Source organism: Moschus berezovskii, chromosome 6 (genome assembly GCF_049115385.1).
Source record: "Moschus berezovskii isolate FMDL1 chromosome 6, NW_MosBer_1.0, whole genome shotgun sequence".
Taxonomy (NCBI): Eukaryota; Metazoa; Chordata; class Mammalia; order Artiodactyla; family Moschidae; genus Moschus; species Moschus berezovskii.
The window spans coordinates 15,806,032-15,827,810 of record NC_142465.1 but is presented as its reverse complement, the minus strand read 5'-3'; the positions used below and the strand labels follow the sequence as shown (position 1 = coordinate 15,827,810).

The window sequence follows — 21,779 nt, the reverse complement described above, 5'->3', positions numbered from 1 at the left end:
TAGGAAACGATCCAAAACGGTTTTTCTACATTAAGAGAAAAACAACATAGATTGGTTGGCCCCATAAAAAAAATTTAATAGGATCTCACTCAAGTCTAGCAACATATTCAATTTAATACATTTAGTTCAGAGACTCACCATATTAAAAGCCGCCAGTTCATTCATTCTAGGTTTATACTTCTCATAGTAGTCCATTATAACTTTTTCTGACAGCTTCAAGATAACAACAACAACAACAATAATAAATTTAGTAACAGTTAAAAAATACTTTTTTTTCCTAATTAGATGTACCCTAAAGTAAAACAAACATAATAATTCAAAGCAATGTTAGGTGTCTGAAGAGCTCTAAGGATACTCATGAAGCAAGTCAATTTAACTAAATCCTTTCATTTAAATCTTCTGCATCAATATAGGTTATTCAGTATATCATAAGTAAAATCAACAATAAAATCCTATTAACTTTGATTTTAACAAGTAGTAATGATTCATGGGGTCGCGGAGAGTCGGACACGACTGAGCGACTGAACTGAACTGAACTGAACTGAATGAAATATTTACTTTCACTTGTTTCTACGTTTGGGCTACACAGTAGGTAGGAGCTCAATACATAGTTTTCGAATAAAACTAAAATTTAAACAATATATCTAAAAACATATAGAGAACAAAAAGGCAAAAGGAACACAGTAAAGACATATTCATACTGAACATAATTTCTTCTAACAACACTTAACCAATCCATCAACAAGCACTGCTTTCTGTCTTTTCTCTAAAACATGACACCCATAGTACACTGAATCCTTGTGGTTAGTAGGCCACTTTGTCGATAATTTATTAACACATGTTCTGTTCTCACCAGTTGAGCTTTATGTCCACTGCATTTGTTCTTAAACTTTTTTACTACAGTTATATTATAATGACATTATATAAATATTAGAAAAATCAATAAAATATAGATACAAAAGGAAAAGTTTCGTTATATGTTGAATGCCTTTGTGAAAGGCTTGATAAAGGAAAGTCACCAGAAGAAATTGCTGCCAATTTATATATGATCAAGGGGTTTCTCAGGTGTCACTAGTGGTAAAGAACCTGCCTGCCAATGCAGGGGTCATAGGACAAGCAGGTTCGATCCCTGGGTTGGGAAGATCACCTGGAGGAGGGCATCACAACCTGCTCCAGTATTCTTGCTTGGAGAATACCATGGGCGGAGGAGCCTGGTGGGTTATGGTCCATAGGGTTGCAAAGAGTCAGGCATGACTGAAGCGACTTAGCATGTATGCATGCATATGTGGTCAAGACAAATGACAGACTGAATAAAAAGAGTCTAAGATCTGAAAGGATTTGTATTCAGATCTCCTTGCAAATGTATAAATATTTTTTCAAAGACCCCATTCTTTTTCTATTACATGAAATTTCTTTTGAATTAAAAAAAATACAAAAGGGTAAGTAACAGTGAAAAGTAAGGCTTTGTCTCCTCCAATTTCTAGTGTAGCCTTCCAGAAAATATTAGTATCTCCCCTTTGGTACAGAACCTAAGATTATGGTTTTTCTCTCCAGCCCTTTTTTTGCTCGTCTTTGAATTGAATGAGTACCTCCTGAATCAAATTTTTACAGTAGGGTATATTAGATAAAGTCTAGGCCTGAACTTCAAGCCGGCAAAACTCATCTCAAAAACCTGTGAACGTGTTTGAATTACAGCCTTTAGTCTTTACCTCTGTCCTGTCCTGTGAGATTAGCAGTCACAGAACAACTCAGAAGTCACAACCTTTTTCAGTCCTGCCTCGCTGCATACTGCTTCCTACAAACGTGGTTTTTCATGATTCCTTGGGTTCTGCAATAGTCTCTGTGTCTCCTTTATGTCAAATTGAGAAGAACCACCCTGGTCATAAACTGGTTTTGTTTCAAACTAGGAATGGTCGATTTTGCCCCTCAGGATATGCTGCTTTAAAGTACTGTACTGTTGGTTGTGCTGGTGAGCTGCAAGCCTAGGCAATTTCTCCTGACATCACTCTGCATCCCTCTTTACCTTCACTGAACTTCATAATACACATGGTTTGAGATTTAATAGGCTTTTTTATTTTGTCAAAAAGGAGTTTGTATTTCTGTTTCTCTTTCCATTTGTTGCTTTTGTGTGATTTTGAAGAGAAAAGATGAGACTATCATCTTTATTTTCCTATTAAAAAAAATGGACGTCTTGTCTTTTGCCTTACTTTGAATAATCCAAAACTGGATACTATAAACTATGCATTATAGATATTTGATGGACAGACGTTAAGGTAGAAATCCAACTAGAGAAACAATATGCAAAGCTGTGTGCAAAAAACAAAATAAATGGCCTATTCTTACACCAAATGCTTGGTGGATACAATTATATTAATGTTTCTAAGTGAAAAAAATTCAGTGTTTAAGATATGGTTTCATGCTTTAATCAACTTTTCCAATAAAATGCTCAAGTATCAGTTTCATAAGATTAGATCAGAGAATCGATGGAAATTTTATGAAGACACTATTTAGTTCTAGGATGAATCTGTAACATACCTATATCCATGGTCTCATTTGACTGATGAGATTACTGTAGTTAAACTCAGTAAGAGCCAAGATAGGACAAACATCCTAGAGATAAAGAAGGCATATAATTGAGGAGGTGCTTGGTGTAGGCCAGAACATCCACGGAAACTTATAAGTTGAAGTGCACATTGAATACCAGCTTGGAGCTTTGGTCATGAATTCCATTGCTCCTTGCTGCCTATCTCCGAGACTCCAGAAAAAGGGACTAATATTAGCTAAGCTGTGTAACGGGACCCTGCTGCTGCTGCTAAGTCACTTCAGTCGTGTCCGACTCTGTGCGACCCCATAGACGGCAGCCCACCAGGCTCCCCCGTCCCTGGGATTCTCCAGGCAAGAACACTGGAGTGGGTTGCCATTTCCTTCTCCAATGTGTGAAAGTGAAAAGTGAAAGTGAAGTCGCTCAGTCGTGTCCGACCCCTAGCCACCCCACGGACCGCAGCCCACCAGGCTCCTCCATCCATGGGATTTTCCAGGCAAGAGTACTGGAGTGGCTTGCCATTGCCTTCTCCGAACGGGACCCTAGCTCAGTGTTTTAGGGAGATACCTGGTCCTAAAGAGAAACTAGCTGAGAGACAGCAAATGAGAGGTCACATCGAGGGCTTTAGGCTTTTTCCCTTTCCTACAATTTTTTTTTTTTTTGCATTTTAGACTCCATTAGCCCTGTTGGTTTTGACAGACTTGCCTAGTTTTTGATGACCTTGGCATTACTCAGGAGCCCTAGTCAAGCATTTTGTATGATATTCCATCACTGGGAACAGTTTTCCTCATAACTAGACTGGGGCTATAGATTTTGAGAGGAAGACTACAGATGTAAAGTATCATATTCCTCATGTCATATCCAGGGTATTTACTATCAGTATGACCTATCACTGTTGATATGGATCTTGAGTACTTGGCTGACATTGTTGTTATTCAGTAGCTATGTCATGTCTGACTCTTTGTGACCCCATGACCTGTAGTAAGCCAGGCTTTCCTATCCTTCACCATCTCCCAGGGTTTGCTCAAACTCATATCCATTGAGTCGGTGATGCCATCCAACCATCTCATCCTCTGTTGCCCCCTTCTCCCCTTGCCTTGGCTGATTTGTCTCTTTTCCTACATTATTTATTAAAATTATCTTTTTATAGATCTATATATGGTGGCCCAGATAAGCAAAGGTGGACCATATTTAAGCTCCATGGGGAATGGACCAGATGAATGGATAAGAGATACACAATTTTCAGAGATCCTCCCCACACACTACCCAATCAGAAGACAAGTTAGTAACTGACCTTCTTTTCATCAGTAGATGGTAGGACTGAGGCTGCTGATACACCCTTGGGTAGAACTCAAGGTGGGAGGATGTGGTACCACATTGAGAATGCAAAGGAAGACTTCAGTTAAAAGTGCTACTCCAGTGAACACATGAATGATATGGAAATGAAAGTCTTATTGCTGACTGAGAAAGTTGTAGTGGTCTGGATAGAAGATAAAACCAACCACAACATTCCCTTAAGCCAAAGTCTAATCCAGAGCAAGGCCATAACTTTCTTCAATTCTATGACAGTTGAGAGAGATGAGGAAGCTACAGAAGAAAATTCTGAAGCTAGCAGAGGCAGATTCATGAGGTTTAAGGAGAGAAGCCATCTCTACAACATAAAAGAGCAAGATGAAGCAACAAGTACTGATGCAGAAGCTATAGTAAGTTAGTTATCCAGAAGATCTAGCTAAGATAATTACACCAAACAACAGATTTTCAGTGTAAATGAATCATCCTTCTACTAGAAGATGCCATCTAGCAATTTCGTAGCTAAAGAGGAGAATTCAGTGCCTGGCTTTAAAGCTTCAAAGCACAGGCTGAAATCTCTTGTTCAGTTCAGTTCAGTTCAGTCGCTCAATCGTGTCCAACTCTTTGCTACCCCATGAATCACAGCACACCAGGCCTCCCTGTCCATCACCAACTCCTGGAGTTCACTCAAACTCAAGTCCATTGAGTCGGCGATGCCATCCAGCCATCTCATTCTGTCGTCCCTGTCTCCTCCCACCCCCAATCCCTCCCAGCATCAGACTCTTTTCCAGTGAGTCAACTCATCACATGAGGTGACCGAAGTATTGGAGTTTCAGCTTCAGCATCAGTCCTTCCAATGAACACCCAGGGTTGATCTCCTTTAGAATGGACTTGTTGGATCTCCCTGTAGTCCAAGGGACTCTCAAGAGTCTTCTCCAGCACCACAGTTCAAAAGCATCAATTCTTTAGTGATCAGCTTTCTTCACAGCCCAACTCTCACATTAGATAGGGGCTAATATAGCTGGGGACTTTGAAGCCAACCTCATTTACCATTTCCAAAATCCTAGGGTCCTCAAGAGTTTTGCTAAATCTACTCTGCTTGTGCTCTGTAAATGGAACAACAGAGTCTGGATATTAGCACATCTGTTTACAACATGGTTCACTGAATATTTTAAGACTATTGTTGAGATCTACTGCTCAGAAAAAAAAGATTCTTTTCAAAATATTACTACTCACTGACAAAGTACCTGGTCACTCAAGAGCTCTCATGGAGATGCACAACAAGACTAAAATGCTATTTTCATGGCTGCTAACATAATATCCATTCTGCAACCCATAGATCAAGCAGTAATTTCGACTTTCAAGTCTTATTATTTAAGAAATACATTTTGTAAGGGTATAGCTGCCATAAATAGTGATTCATATGATGGATCTGGGCAAAGTAAATTGAAAACATTCTGGAAAGTATTCACTATTCTAGATGTAAGAACATTCATGATTCATGGAAGAATGTCAAAATAACATTAACAGGAGCCTAGAGGAAGCTGATTCCAACTCTCATAGATGGTTTTGAGGTGCTCAAACTTGAGTGGAAGAAGTAACTGCAGATGTGGTAGAAATAGCAAGAGAATAAGAATTAGAAGTGGAGCCTAACAATGTGACTGAACTGCTGTACCCTCATAATAAAGCTTTCACAGATGAGTTGTTTCTTACGTATGAGCAAAGAAGTACTTTCTTGAGATGGGATTTACTCCTAACGAAGATGCTGTGATGACTGTTGAAATGACAACAAAGGATTTATAATATTACACAAATTTAGTTGATAAAGCATAGTTTGAGACACTTGACTCCAATTTTGAAAGCTGTTCTGTGGGTAAAATGCTATCAAAAAGCACTGCATGCTTAGAGAAATCATTCGTGAAGGGAAGAGTCAGCCAACTTTACTGCTGTCTTATTTTAAGAAACTGCCACAGCCACCCCAACCTTCAGCAACCACCACCGCCATCAGTCAGCAGCCATCAACTCTGAGGCAAGACTCTCCACCAGGAGAAAGATTATGACTGGCTGAAGGCTCAGATGATGGTTAGTAGTTTTCAGCAATAAAATATTTTTGAGTAATGCATGTACATTGCTTTTTAAACACAATGCTATTGCACACATAACAGACTACAGTACGGTGTAAACACAACTTCTATATGCACTTGGAAACCAAAAGCTTCATATGACTTGGTTTATTGAAATACTCACTTTATTGCAGTGCTTTGGAACAGAACCCACAATCTGAGGCATCCCTGTTATTATGTGTGCATGCTTAGTCACTCAGTTTTGTCTGACTCTTTTTGACCCCATAGACTGTAGCCTGCCAGGCTCCTCTGTCCACGGAATTCTCCAGGAAAGAATACTAGAGTGGATAGTCATTCCCTTCTCCAGGGGATCTTCCAGATCCAGGGATAGAACCCAGGCCTCCTGCATTGTAGGCAGATTCTTTACTGTCTGAGCCACCAGAGAAGCCCTGTGTTATTATAATGGTTGCAAAAAGCAGCAGGAAACATTTATGGGAGTAATGCACATGTCATCACCAAAGATGACAGGCTACCTATATGTTTAAATTGTATCAGGGATTCACTGTTTCTTTAGGGTCAGAGGACCTCATTTACTGTAGATCGTTTATAAGCAGTCAGTCCTCAGTATCCACAGATGTAGAACCCACAGATACAGAGGGCTGCCTGTACCCCACCATTTTATATAAGGGACTTGAGCACCCTTGGTACTTTGTTATCTGTGGGGGGGTTCTGGAACCAGTTCCCCAAGGATACCAAGGGACCACTGAATATCACTATAGGAAAGTTTATGAGCTCTTGTATTTGTGGTTGTCTTCTCACTTGTATTTAAACCACTTAGTCGTTACAATTACTACTGATTCATCTCTGATCTAATGTCCAAAGGTAAGTTTGTTTGGACAACTTACCTCGTCCTTTGGCTTCATCTCCCACCACTGCCTCCTCCACTTGCTTTATACTTCAACTGTGCTGATGCTGAGTCCAGAATCACATTTCTTACATCTCTGTGGTTTTGCACAAGCTATGCTCCCCACCACACACACCTGAAATGAGTTCCTTGCTCACTACCTGCCCATCTTGTTCACTTAATGCATTCTTACACATCCTTCAAGACCAAGCTAAGGCATCAATGTCCTCTGTAAAATCTTCACAGGCAGACTGAGTCACTCCAGGCATACATACTGTATATATGTATCTATTACTACAAGTTCATGCTATAATTACTTGTTTTCTTTTCTCATGGGTCATGTCTTAATTATCTTTGTAGCTCCAGAGTTTCCACGGTTCTTGGCACATTGGAGATTCTTCAAAGTAAGTATTTGTTGATGAATACCTAAATGATTATGGTCTCAAAAGTTTTGCTTTTGCCGGCTTGTTCTAGAGAAATATTTAAGGATAATTTTCTGAATTATCCTCTGCCAACTTTCACTAAGGTTTTAAATGTTTAGTGATTTTCAACTTAGTCCGTTCAACAGCATGCATCCACCCCATTTAATCACCACTTTTATTGTCTATTTCATTCTCAATATCTGGGAGTAACATTATTTCAATATTCATTATATGTATATGGGCTTCCTTGGTGGCTCAGACAGTAAAGAGTCTGCCTGCAATGCGAGAGACCTGAGTTTGATCCCTGGGTTGGGACGATCCCCTGGAGAAGGAAATGGCAACCCATTTCAGTATTCTTGCCTGGAGAATTCCACAGACAGAAGAGTGTGGCAGGCTACAGTCCATGGGGCTGCAAAGAGTTGGACACGACTGAGTGACTTTGACTTTCGCTTTTCTATTTGTACATAACCCCACACACAAAAGCTCTAGAACATTAAGTTCCTTTTATTTTCTTTTCTTTAGGACAAATGATCCAGCTCACTCTTTCTCTAGCAAACAACAGTAGTTTCGTTGCTTTTAAAATCGGATGCTTTAAAAATTTATGGATGTGTGTGTGTACACTACACGTACGTGGAAGGAAAAAGAAAAGTAACACAAACAAAGAAAAAACAAATGCTGTCGACCATGAAGATAACATGAAACCTTACAGACAGTTTTGGAGGTTTCCTAAAATGTGGAGAGACACTAAAGTTTGGGACAGTACACCCGGGGCAGATTCATGTCAATGTATGGCAAAACCAATACAATAATGTAAATAATAATAATAATAAAGCAAAAAAAAAAAAAGAAAATACCAAACTTTTTTTAAGGTCAAGGTAAAGTTAATCACTAGGATTTTGTTATTTTAGACTTTTGTAAAGTTCTATAAAAATAATTTACAAAGAAGTAATGTGCTTTACTAAATAACAAAGAATTTTACTATAAAATTTCATTCTAAGAAGTCCATCTATCATAAACAGTATTCTCACTGATGTAAAGTAGCTCAAGCTCCACACCATTTATTGTAGGCTTGGCTTTACTGTGAAATCGAAATATTCTTCTTAGACAGAACTATATCTTATGCAGGATTGAAACAATATCACCATTAAGCGGTTAAAGTTATACAAAATTAAAGATCAAGGATGAGATTATTTTGATAAAAACTCTTCAAAATATAAGAACAGAATCACTGCCTTCCCACTCTTTCACACTCTATGTTTTTTTGTATAAAGTGGCATTTTAAGATAATAGGGGGTTTACAATGAGAATATTAATGGAATCGTTAAAATGACAAATGCTTGAAGACAGCAGATCTCAACCAAGTGTGATTTTGCCCCCCAAGACATTTGTGTCTATGTCTGGAGATTTTTCAATAAATTTATTTTTGATTGCTACCATTAGGGTGCTATTGCTGACACCTAGTGGGTAGAGTCCAAGGATGTTAAACATCCTACAACACACAAGTTAGCTCTCCACAACAAACAATTACCCAAATGTGCTGAGTTTGAGAAATCCTGCTCTAAGAGAAAATGTCCAATGCTGTGTGTCACAACTGACTACAGGACTCACGGATTAATATTTTCTGCTGTGTATGGGCCACTGATATATCCAGCACATGCTGTTCCAGTCTCCTTTGGAATGATGTTTTGCCTGGGAATATTCTTTGTCTTTCCATAGGTTTACATGGTTTCTTGTGACTAAGAAAGCGTCAGAGCATGCTAGGAGATTTTCTAGGCATTTTACCTAATTATGCCATTTTGACTATGAAGAGATGTGCTTTGAGAGATCAGAGACACATCAACAGCAATCATCACATTTTCAATTATATGCAAAATTTGTTAATAAATGATTAAAAATTTGGTTAAAGATCTTTTAAATAATTTGATATATCTAACATTTTAAATTTAAGCGATTTTGATACTTTTTAGAATTAGAATCTCACGTGAAAGTTAATGTCATTTTTTAAATAAAACCATTCATATCTTGAATGAATAGTATGCCCACTGCTGGGCATATACACCGAGGAAACCAGAATTGAAAGAGACACATGTACTCCAATGTTCATCGCAGCACTGTTTATAATAGCCAGGACCTGGAAACAACGTAGATGTCCATCAGCAGACGAATGAATAAGAAAGCTGTGGTACATATACACAATGGAGTATTACTCAGCAATTAAAAAGAATACATTTGAATCAGTTCTAATGAGGTGGATGAAACTGGAGCCTATTATACAGAGTGAAATAAGCCAGAAAGAAAAACACCAATACGGTATACTAACGCATATATATGGAATTTAGAAAGATGGTAATGACAACCCTGTATATGAGACAACTAATCTTTGAATGTATAGGCATAAAGTTGTCTCTATTATTTACATTCTTTATGCTTCTATGAGTAATTCCCATTTTGAGTATTGTTTATCTGCAAGATTTTTCTTGTTGATTATTGTTACCTGATGTTTCCCTTTGTAGAGAAGATTTTTAAGGCAGCTTTGACTCTGTTGAGCGTCTCAATTTTATCTTTATTTTTATTGCATTAATACCTGGTATGCATTAGTTGCTTTCTTTTCTTTATGATTATTCTGTTTATTTTGCTAACTTTTTAAACTGGCTGTACTCTTGCCTAGAAAATCCCGTGGACGGAGGAGCCTGGTAGGCTGAAGTCCATGGGGTCGCTACAAGTCAGACATGACTGAGCGACTTCACTTTCATTTTTCATTTTCACTCATTGGAGAAGGAAATGGCAACCCACTCCAGTGTTCTTGCCTGGAGAATCCCAGGGACGGGGAAGCCTGGTGGGCTGCCATCTATGGGGTCGCACAGAGTTGGACACGACTGAAGTGACTTAGCAGCAGCAGCATACTTGTATACTCATTGTTTTTCCTTTTTATGTAAAGTCTACTACATTTAAGGCCTCAGTGGATAATGTTTTCCATATCCCGTAGGTTTTAAGACTTTGTATTTTTGTTATCTTTCTACAATGATGTTGTTTTTAAATGCCATGCACTCAGTGAGTGATATAAACACACTGTAAATTTCAGTTTTCTAATAAAACATTTTGAAAATTAAATTTAAAAAACCTATTCATATAATTTTATCATGCATGTGGTCAAACTTTCATTTTAGCACTGACACTTCATGATGTGAGAGAAAAACAATAGGATTTTGTATTTGATCACAAATGTAAGTTCAGTTTTAATAAGTTATCCTATTTCCAACTACTCTGGCCTGATAGACACAATTCTCTTAATTTCTCTCCCATCACAATTAAAACAAAAATCCTCAAAACACATACTCATCTATTTGCTTCCTCTCACCCCACTACCTTTTAAACACCTTATTATATTCTACACGTTCTTCCCCTTCCAGCTTGGGCTTCTTATCCCTTTTCTTTTCCTCGCTTATTTTATTCAACACATTTGTCTGTAAATGAGCTTGAACAGTTTTAAGAGAAAAATCAGCAAGTCCTGTTATTACCTTTTAATAACTAAGAAAGACAGTCATTTAAGACTGATCTTTTTATGGTGATACTTAACTACATTAGCCTTTTTCCTTTTGTTTTTAATTGCACTTCTTAGCACAGTGGTGGCTGACAGTGGAGGTTCTGTTGGAACCTGAATCTGTGTGCAAGTTCCAGCTCTGCCCCTTCGACCAGGGGAAAATGACTTGCCTTTCTTTGAGGCTCTCTTTTTAGATCACTACATTGGTCACAATAAGTGTCTGACATAAGAGTTTTAGTGAAGAGTAAGTGAGATAATGTTGATGTTTATGGCATAATAACTAACACATAGTAAGTCCTCAGTAACAAGTTGCTCAGTCGTGTCTGACTCTTTGTGACTCTATGGACACAAGCCTGCTAGGCTCCTCTATCCATGGAATTCTCCAGGCAAGAATACAGGAGTGGGTTGCCATTGCCTTCTCCAGGCGATCTTTCTGATCTGGGGATCAAACCCAGGTCTCCTGCACTGCAGGCAGATTCTTTACTTTTGAACCACAGGGAAGCTTAGTAAATATTATCTATTAATAATATTTTAATCAGTAATATAATAAGCATACTAAGAGACATTTACTATGGTTATCATTAAAGACAAACCTGGGAAGAGAAAGCCATCAAAAAAAATAAGTGACATTCTATCTGGATTTCTGGCAAAGGATAAAGAATTTTTAAGTAAAATAATATTTGTAAAAATTATGCTTAAGTTTATATTTTTAATATTACTGTAAGAAGTGGAATTGAAGTATGAAATAAATATATGCACTAATTAAGACTAACGGAAGAAAGACCAGTCTGGTTAAAAATACATTTAAAAAAACAGAAATAAAATAACTAGTATAACAGTGTTTATTCTTATTTATGCAAAACTAGAAGGCTCTTCATTTTGGTGACAATAAAAATATTCATAGAAGTCACATCAATTGCATTATTATAAGCAGTACATATACAAAAAGTAGAATAAAAACTAGTATTATTTAGTTAAGTACTTGCTATGTACAAACATTGTATTCAGTGTTTTATGTATATTAATTAACTTTTCTTGAATCCTATAAGTTTGAAATGCTTTTTAATAGCTATTTTATAGAGGACAAAAGTGACTGTACCAGTCTAATCATTTTAAGTAATAAACAACTGCAAAGTAAATGTATATTTGGTACAAAAAATAATATCCTTTAGCTTTGATATGACTTAACCATATCTGTATAACTTTTTTCCTTTAAGAAACCCATTTCATTCTTTAACCACCTATTTCATTCTTGATTTCAATTTACAATCAATTCAAAATACCAAAGCGATCCAGGTTCAACTTAATATTTTATTTAATAACTCTTCTGAATCATGTTACTTTTTTCTCAGTGTTAGAGTATTTATTACCACCAGTCCATCAGCTTACTTTTTTGTCTTCAACAATATGTTCTTAATTATTCCCTTGGGCCTCCTATGTTGTAACAACTTTCCAGGATTCTCTCATTCAAAGACTCTTTGAATTTAAGATTTTTAATTTTAATGAGTCACAGAGCCTTTAAATGGGTATTATCTCTGGATTGGGAAGATCCCTGGAGGAGGACAAAGCAACCCACTCCAGTACTGTTGCCTGGAGAATCCTTTGGACAGAGAAGCCTGGCCAGCTATAGCCCATGGGGTCACAAAGAGTTGGACATGACTGAGCGACTAAGCACAGCACAGCCTTTAAAGGCATGCAGTTTAAAATTAAAATCATCATCTTCTGCTTTACTTACAATTCTCATTTGTTCTGTTATCTTGCTTTTTAAGTCTATTTTGATTTGAGAACTGGAAGATTTTACCTGAATAAACCTAAAAGGGGAATTACTCTAGAGATGTACAACAGCAAACTATCCACATTGACAGGAAAGGTGAACTGGAATTAAGATAACTGAAGTTTGGTTTCAATATAATTTAGATGTTTTCCACAAATAAGAGAAAAGTAGAAGGCAAATAATTTTGTATTATCTCAATCCATAACCCCATAGAAGTGCTTGTGTTTCTTATAAAACGGTGGGAAATAATATACTGACCTTGGACTCATCTAACCCAAGCTTCTTTAGAGACTTTCTGACATAATCCGGAAAGGAAGAGGATTTGGAATAAATTTTACCAACATGCCGGTCACTGCAAAACAAAATCGAATAACTCTTTAGTTTTTCTGATTTAAATTATAGACGATTTTAAATTCAATCATGAAATGTTTTTAAATACCTTCTGTACATATGGCACAAGCTCCACATGTGATAAAAATGTAGCAATATTTTTGTGAACACTTAATTTACATATTATAAAAATACATTCAGGATCTGCTTTTGAGAATTCCTCCAACATACAACAGTAGAAGATAATATTATGAGAAAAAAGTTGTAAACCTAGTACAGATATTTTTAAAAGCCTCATCTTTAAAGGGTACTACAGGTCTTTCCAAAGGTTCCACTGTGCTACAAAGCACATTTTTACTTTACTGGCTCAACATCACAGTGCATATTTCATGGCAACACCTGCTAATAGCGGTGATATCCAACAGCCATGCAAAGAGAACTTCTTAAATGCCAGCCATTGAGCAAGCACCATATACTGCTGAGTTGGGTCTGACTTAATTTCATTTGTGTCCTGCAGGTTTTCATTATAGTTTAAAAACAGAATACAAGATGGTTGGAAATTTAAATAATGCAATGCTGGACTATCGTATCTCACAATTTTGGTTACAATTCAGGCATAACGTAAAAATCAAGAGAAGACAAAAGTCACCACCTATAAGTATCAAAAACAATGACTAAAAGCTCGTTTACTCATATGTGTGTGCTAAGTCGCATCCAACTCCTTGTGACCGTATGGATTATAGTCTGCCAGACTCCTCTGTCCATGGGATTTTCAAGGCAAGAATACTGGAGTAGGTTGCCTTTTCCTCCTCCAGGGTATCTTCCCGACCCAGGGATTGAACCCTTCTCTCCTGCATTGCAGGCAGACTCTTTACTTCTGAGTCACTGACTCTTGGCAGTATAAATATTAATCACTATGTTCTAGTTAGACATGAAGCTCCATCAATTCTTTCAGAGAAATATATCTCAAATTATAACTTCAGCTCCATTTCTAGATGGCCACTTCAATTATACTTATTATTACCTTGGGCTCTAGTTATTACAGCTACTTCCTAAATAAAGCTGATGTTGGTCCCTTCATTCTTGTCTACATTGTTATGCTATTTTCTTAGAAGAGTATTTTCATTTACCACTTCCCTGCTCAAAAATTGCTTTGAAATACTAGTTGTTTGAATAGATATAGGTTCCAGGAAGAAGAAATTATATTTTTTGTTACTTTTTGTGTAATACTCAGATCTTATACATATTAACATATAACAGACATCATGTAATAGATATGAGTATGTATCATAGTGTATTGAATTGATTAACTGTGTAGCCAGAAAAATAAGTCAATATTAACTCCCTGCTTCTCATCTTAAAAAGGTTTTTAAACTCTGGTTATTTTTAATTCAAAAGGGCAAATGATTCTTTCCATGAGATAGTGATTTTGGTTCTTATCTTATAGGATCCATTACTGCCTAATGGAGAAGCTTAAAAGAGAAAGCAGAGCATAGTACGTAAGAGTGTGGCTTAGTCTGACTCTATCACCTCCATGTTTATAAAAATGTGATATTAATAGTACCTATTTCATAAAGTCACTGTATTAGGGAATACATGTAAGATCCTCAGAACTGTGCCATGATGTGAGCTGTTTTTGTGCTGTCATGAAAGTTGTTTTTGTCATAATTGGAAGCGTTATTTGGGAGCTTCTTTGATTTCAAATGATAAAGAGCAAGGGTAAGATGCTCACAGGTTAAGTGCTAACCATGGTAAGCTGAAGAGAGAATGTGTTATAATGTAGGTGTAGGTACCAATTTGTTCCCTGGGTTTTATATTCCAGATTGCTTTCAAAATAAGAGAAATACTTAAAATTTTAATTTGTCCTCATCAAGAGTTTCCCTGGTGGCTCAGAGGGTAACGCGTTTGCCTGCAATGCGGGAGACCCGGGTTCGATCCCTTGGTCGGGAAGATCCCCTGGAGAAGGAAATGGTACCCCACTCCAGTACTCTTGCCTGGAAAATCCCATGGATGGAGGAGCCTGGTGGGCTATAGTCCACGGGGTCGCATAGAGTCAGACACGACTGAGAGACTTCACTTTCATCAAGTGTAGGTATTGATTTGTTTCTTGGGTTTTATATTTCAGATTGCTTTCAAAATAAGAGAAACATTTAAAATTTTAATTTGCCCTCACCTTACTTTCTTCTTTCGGAATACACTACCCTTTTACTGTTACAGAATCTCACAACATGATTATGAGGTTACTTTTAGTGTATTAAGCAATAATTTGCTGCATAAGACTTTCCCCTTAATCCCTTGTTGATCTGTACTATTTCAGACCTGTTTTTGGCAGTAACCAGTAAGGGAGGGGGCTTCCCTGGTGGCTCAGTTGGTATAGAATCTGCCTACAATGCAGGAGACCCGGGTTCAATTCCTGGATTGGGAAAATCTCCTGGAGAAGGCAATGGCAACTCACTCCAGTATTCATGCCTGGGAAATCCCATGGATTTCTATATCGTGGTGGGCTACAGTCCATGGGGTCGCAAGAGTCAGTCATGACTTAACAACGAAGTCCCACCACCACCACAGTAAGGGAGAAAAGTATCAACCAAATAGAACTAGGAAGGTGATTATTTGATCATGTTCAGTCAGTTCAGTTCAGTCGCTCAGTCGTGTCCGACTCTTCACAACCCCATGAATCACAGCACGCCAGGCCTCCCTGTCCATCACCAACTCCCGGAGTTCACTCAAACTCATGTCCATGAAGTCGGTGATGCCATCCAGCCATCTCATTCTCTGTCGTCCCCTTCTCCTCCTGCCCCCAATCCTTCTCAGAATCAGAGTCTTTTCCAGTGAGTCAACTTGTCACATGAGGTGGTCAAAGTATTGTAGTTTCAGCTTTAGCATCAGTCCTTCCAATGAACACCCAGGATTGATCTCCTTTAGAATGGACTGGTTGGATCTCCTTGCAGTCCAAGGGACTCTCAAGAGTCTTCTCCAGCACCACAGTTCAAAAGCATTCTTCCAGAGTTTCCCATGACCATTAGAATTAAGGTCTAAATGCTTATAGTGAAAGCAAAAGTCACTCAGTTGTTTCCGACTCTTTGCAACCCATGGGCTATAAAATCCATGGAATTCTCCAGGCCAGAATACTGGAGTAGATAACCTTTCCCTTCTCCAGGGAATTTTTCCCAATCCAGGGATCGAACCCAGGTCTCCCGCATTTCAGGCAGTTTCTTTACCAGCTGAACCACAGTATATAACAAGCCTTGTACCACCTGTTCCTTGCTGACAACCTTTCTACCACTCTTAGGACACTGGATCTCCATGTACAATTAGAGCCTTTCCAGTTTCTCGAACACACCATGCTTCTGGCTATAAACACTATTTGTGTTACACTACGCCCTTTATTTTTTTGCCTGCTGCTGCTGCTGCTAAGTCGCTTCAGTCGTGTCCAACCCTGTGCGACCCCCTAGATGGCAGCCCACCAGGCTCCTCCGTCTATGGGATTTTCCAGGCAAGAGTACTGGATTGGGTTGCCATTGCCTTCTCTGATTTTATTTTTGCCTAGGGAATCCCAAATTCATCCTTTTCAGATTCTATCTTAAATGTTGCTTTCTTAGGAAAATCTCTGGCCCTCCAGGTGAAGTCAGGCTCCTGACAGAGAACTTTTCCTTCACATGATTACTCTTTTAGAGTCAGTGGACTCCAAAGAGGGGTGAACATATCCCAAGGAAAGAGAATATTAGAACTGTTCAGTTCAGTCACTCAGCCGTGTCCGACTCTTTGCGACCCCATGAATCACAGCACGCCAGGCCTCCCTGTCCATCACCAACTCCCGGAGTTCACTCAAACTCATGTCCACAGAGTCAGTGATGCCATCCAGCCATCTCATTCTCTGTCGTCCCCTTCTCCTCCCGCCCCCAATCCCTCCCAGCATCAGAGTCTTTTCCAGTGAGTCAACTCGTCGCATGAGATGGCCAAAGTATTGGAGTTTCAGCTTTAGCATCAGTCCTTCCAATGAACACCCAGGACTGATCTCCTTTAGAATGGACTGGTTGGATCTCCTTATTAACTCTGGCATAGCACTTCAAGGGGCAGTAAGCAATCTGCGGGCAATGTAGGAGCCACAGGAGACACCAGCTCAATCCCTGGGTCAGGAAGAGCTCCTGGAGGAGGGCACAGCAACCCACTCCAGTATTCTTGCCTGGAGAAGCCCATGGACAGAGGAGCCTGGCAGGCTACGGTCCATAGTGTCACAAAGGTCAGACATGACTGAAGCAACTTAGCATGCACCCACACACAGCACTACAATAAGATTTACATTTGATACTGTTAAATTCCAGATGAATAATGTCTACCTCTGTATTATCGGCAAACAGAAGTAGATAGATTCCATGTGAACTCGAGACTGAAATGAGTTTGAATCCTTGCTCTCCACTCATTTACCACTTAAAAGCCTCTCTTTTCCCTGCTTATTCAGCAGTAGAAGGTTGAAGATTCAGTAACAGAGTCTATATATCGTGCTTGGCTCAGTATCCGACAAACACTCAATGAATGGTGGTCATTTTCCTGTTACTGTGCTGCATTCTAGGGGTAGAATCATCCACAATTTATGAGGGAAGACAGGTGAAGAAATGTTAGAATTCAACGTGATAAGCGCAAGATGGTGAGCAGAATACAGCACAGTGTAGGGAGTGCCTCAGCTAGTGCAATTGACAAGCGGAAATTTCTTAGAGGAAGAATTGAGTTTCAAAAGGTCTCAATTTCCAACAGTATTGTGAAGAGCAATGTTGATAGAAGTGATGAATATATAGTAACATTAAAATTAGGCCAACACTTAAAATTTAGAAACAGGTTAAACAATTTTAAAAAACTGTTTTCCTTAAGGACTTCAAAGAGGTACTCTAAGATTTACAATTTTCCATGAAATATGAAAGGATAACTGTGTAAGAAAAAAGTTCTTTTCTAAAACTTATTAAATTTATTTGGTTCTATATAAGATTGTACTTGAAAATGGAGTGCTGTTGTTAAAAAAGTTCTGAAAAATGGTTTATTACTTTCATGGGTATAGGAAGAGAGGAAAGTACCAATAATTCCATTTTGGTTTAAGAAATAAGAATATATTATAGAGAAGAGAAAGTCAATTTAAATATTATTACCAAAGCAACATAAGATTAAGTAGAATGAATCAGGCTTTTAGAATTTTTGGAGGTAAAAAGTTACTTCTGCCAGACATGGGCTAATATCTAAAGTCTGGGTACCTTACAAAACAATATTCTTAAAAATAACAACTGCAAAGAGAGTTTATAATGAAGAGTGCAACCTGCTCCTTTGCAGCTACAAGAAAAAGACTACTTCCCTCATCAGCCTTTAGAAGAGTCTGTAGTTTTAAAGATAAATATTGCAATTCTAATAATTAAGAAACAAGAGTAAAAAAGGGCAGGTGCAAGAAAAATATCAATACTATTCAGAAAGTAAAAGGGCAGAATAGGATTGTTAGTAAATGGAATATGGGGCAATCCCACTTTTAATTTTAATTTTCAGTAAGTGCCAACTGTATTTTTCTCATTATTTAACACCAAAGTTTGGAGTCTGCCTTTTATAATTACATATTATGACATCACAGAATCACTGTAGTCTTAAATTTTGCTGCTGCTGCTGCTGCTAAGTCACTTCAGTCGTGTCCGACTCTGTGTGACCCCATAGATGGAAGCCCACCAGGCTCCCCCGTCCCTGGGATTCTCCAGGCAAGAACACTGGAGTGGGTTGCCATTTCCTTCTCCAATGTGTGAAAGTGAAAAGTGAAAGTGAAGTCGCTCAGTCGTATCCAACCCTTAGCGACCCCATGGACTGCAGCCTACCAGGCTCCTCCATCCATGGGATTTTCTAAGCAAGAGTACTGGAGTGGCTGACACGTGTGAAAATAAATCCTCTCTGTTAATTACTTAATATAATTAATATGTGGTGGTTTAGTCAGTAAATTGTGTCCAGCTCTTTGTGACCCCATGTACTGTAGCCCACCAGGCTCCTCTGTCCATGGGATTCTCTCTAGGCAAGAATACAGGAGTGGATTGCCATGCCCTTCTCCAGGGGACTTTCCCCACCCAGGGATTAAACCTGGGTCTGCTGCATTGCAAGTGGATTCTTTAGCAATAGAGCCACCAGGGAAGCCCACATATATAATTATATATAATTAATCTCATTAACATAATTGTTTTCTGTATGAAAATGCCAAGATCAAGGATCTGGAGGCCATCTCATTCTGTCTCCTATGATGTATTAAGTATCTTTAACTTCTCTTTACTGAGTCTTGACTCTTATCACAGGAAAACGTTCAAGTTTTTCTGTCTGAAAAAAGCAAGCAAGCACACCAAAATCTCCCACCCCACACAAAACCTCTCTCTGATCCTATATCCTAAAACTACCTACCAAGGGTGGTTGTCACATGATCAAATGATGAGTTGAGTCCCAGAAGCATTTAATGTATGTGAATTCAAGTATGTACGCTTGGCATGTCATGAAAAATACTGTGAAACATTTTATGTATGTATTTTATACTGTATACAGGCAAACAATATGCACTTAAACATTTTACACATTTAATTACAATATTGGGTTATAACACTGAATCTACGTACTTTCCTACAGTACTTTGTAGGAAATGCAAGAATTTTCATAGGTAGATTTTACTGTACATGACTCCTATGTTTCCACTGTATAGAATAGCTTTTCTATATAAATTTTCTTATTAGACCACACGCCCTTGGTTACTTGGTCCAGAAAGCATGGGAACCATGTCAAATAATAGGTGGCAGTTGCTGTGATAAGACTGCTAGACTAGTTTGCAATACTCTGCTTACCATCCTCCTGAGAAAGAGTAACACTAGAATCCTTTTGATAATGCAGGGAAGCACATAGTTACCTGTTTAATATATCTGTCTCTGTTACTCTACTATGAATGAGCTCCCTGATAGCAGGGTCCACAGATTACTTGTCAGGTTATCTTCAAGGCCTCAGACAGAGCCTCAGATCATAGAGGGTAGTATTTAACACAAAACAGACTGTCTGATCAACAGGACAATGACAGCAGAGTAAGAGACAAATTGAGGCCATGATCCAAATTTTGGCCTCCCTGGCAATAGCACTCTTTCTCATACAGACTTCAAGAATGCTCTAATTTTAATCAAGAATACTCTCTAAAACTGCATTGTACTAGGAAAAAAACACTGGGACAAGGAGTCAACAGATCTAAATTCCAGCAGCAGTAAACAAATCAGCTCTCAGAACTTCAACTTTCTCACTGAGGAAACTGAGATGAAAAGGAGGTAACATCTACTTAATAGCTCAACAGAAAGACGTAAATGAGATAATGCACAATAACAGTAAACTGTAAAGTGTTACAGAAATATTAGGTAAGGTAGTACTTATATTACTTTATAAAATTATAATTTGGTAATATAACTGTGTTGGTATTTTATGTTTTAAATAAGTACCTTGACTTGTTATTAATAAAAGTTTTGGTTTTTTTATTGCTTATATAAGTGGCTTGACCACTTGCCATGGAATGCAGTAAGGTTAAATGCAGCGATTTAAAACAGTGGTCTTCACTAGCTATGAGGAATCTGCAAAGACTTTGAAAGGGGTACACTGTTGGGGCTGATTTAAAAAAAATAAGTTTCCAAATCCTCTACTTCCTTATACCCACTTTCCTTAAACTCATCTGTCTGGGAAAATGCCTGTTTTCTACATCTCCTTTCACAGATGGCCCTTCTGCTCTAACTTGGCAAAGAAAAGGCATACCTCTCACCCATATTACCATGTTGCATTGCTGTGAGGTGCAAGATCCTCTGGAGAATTGTTGACAAATAGTTTCTTCACTAAAGGCATTATAAAGGCCATACCCATCTGTCTCAATAGGAGAAGCATTCCAATAAAGTTTAACTGTTCATATTTAATAATTAAAAATAAAAACTTTAAATTTATGTTGTTTACATGTATTCATGTAACAATAACTTGATCCTAAATAATTTTTTAACATTTAGAGCTTTGACAGGTATAGGAAATTTTGTCATCAGGTTGACATGACATAAAATAACAGGAGAACAAGGACTAGTCACCAAAAGGAAAGGATGTTAGTTGCACTATGTTCCTATTTTGGATTTCAATGGGACTAGACTAACCCACTCCAGTGTTCTTGCCTGGAGAATCCCAGGGATGGGTGAGCCTAGTGGGCTGCCATCTATGGGGTCGCACAGAGTCGGACACGACTGAAGCGACTTAGCAGCAGCAGCAGCAGCAGACTAACCCACTCCAGTATTCTTGCCTGAAGAATCCCACGGACAAAGGTGCCTGGTAGGCTACAGTCATGGGGTCGCAAAGAGTCAGACACGACTGAGGGACTAGCACAACACACAGACTTACTGTATACAACAGAAAATACTCCAAAGTATTCTATAGTTGACTATCAACAATATATGTGATATTAAACAAAATAATCAAAACAATATTATTTTGGTATTGTCATTTCCTTTGGAACTGAAAGACAAATAATCAAATAATCATATTAATCACAAATGAGATCCTAGGATGAGTTATAATAATTATTTTCAAGATTTTTCTGTGCTTCTTAGAGTATGCCCCATAAAACATTTAGTGTTACAAATTTTAATACATGTGTATATAGTTTTGAGAGAAAAACTATCATATGAACAAATAAACACATTTCAACAAAGTTCAATAGATTAATTTTAATAATAATAGCAATTACTCACTATGTTCCAGGCACTATTTTAAGCACTTTATATATACTAACTTACTTTTCACAACATCTTTTTCAGGTAGGTACCATTTTTCATCCCAGTTTACAGATGGGAAAACTGAAGCAGAAAGACAGGTCATGAGCCCAAGATCACAGTGTTATGACCCAGTGAG

General features: G+C 38.0%; 1 protein-coding gene across 3 annotated transcripts in view; it reads right to left on the bottom strand.

Moving 5' to 3' along the window:
- The window catches only part of METTL25 (methyltransferase like 25), a 125,452-nt gene that overhangs the window by 14,790 nt on the left and 88,883 nt on the right, over positions 1-21,779 (bottom strand). For all 3 annotated transcript variants that reach the window (XM_055396598.2, XM_055396599.2, XM_055396595.2), the window contains exons 9-10: positions 12,795-12,888; positions 139-213 (exon numbers count right to left, since the gene is read on the bottom strand). In XM_055396598.2, the coding sequence (XP_055252573.2) occupies positions 139-213; positions 12,795-12,888 (169 nt within the window). The remainder of the gene's footprint in view (positions 1-138; positions 214-12,794; positions 12,889-21,779) is intronic.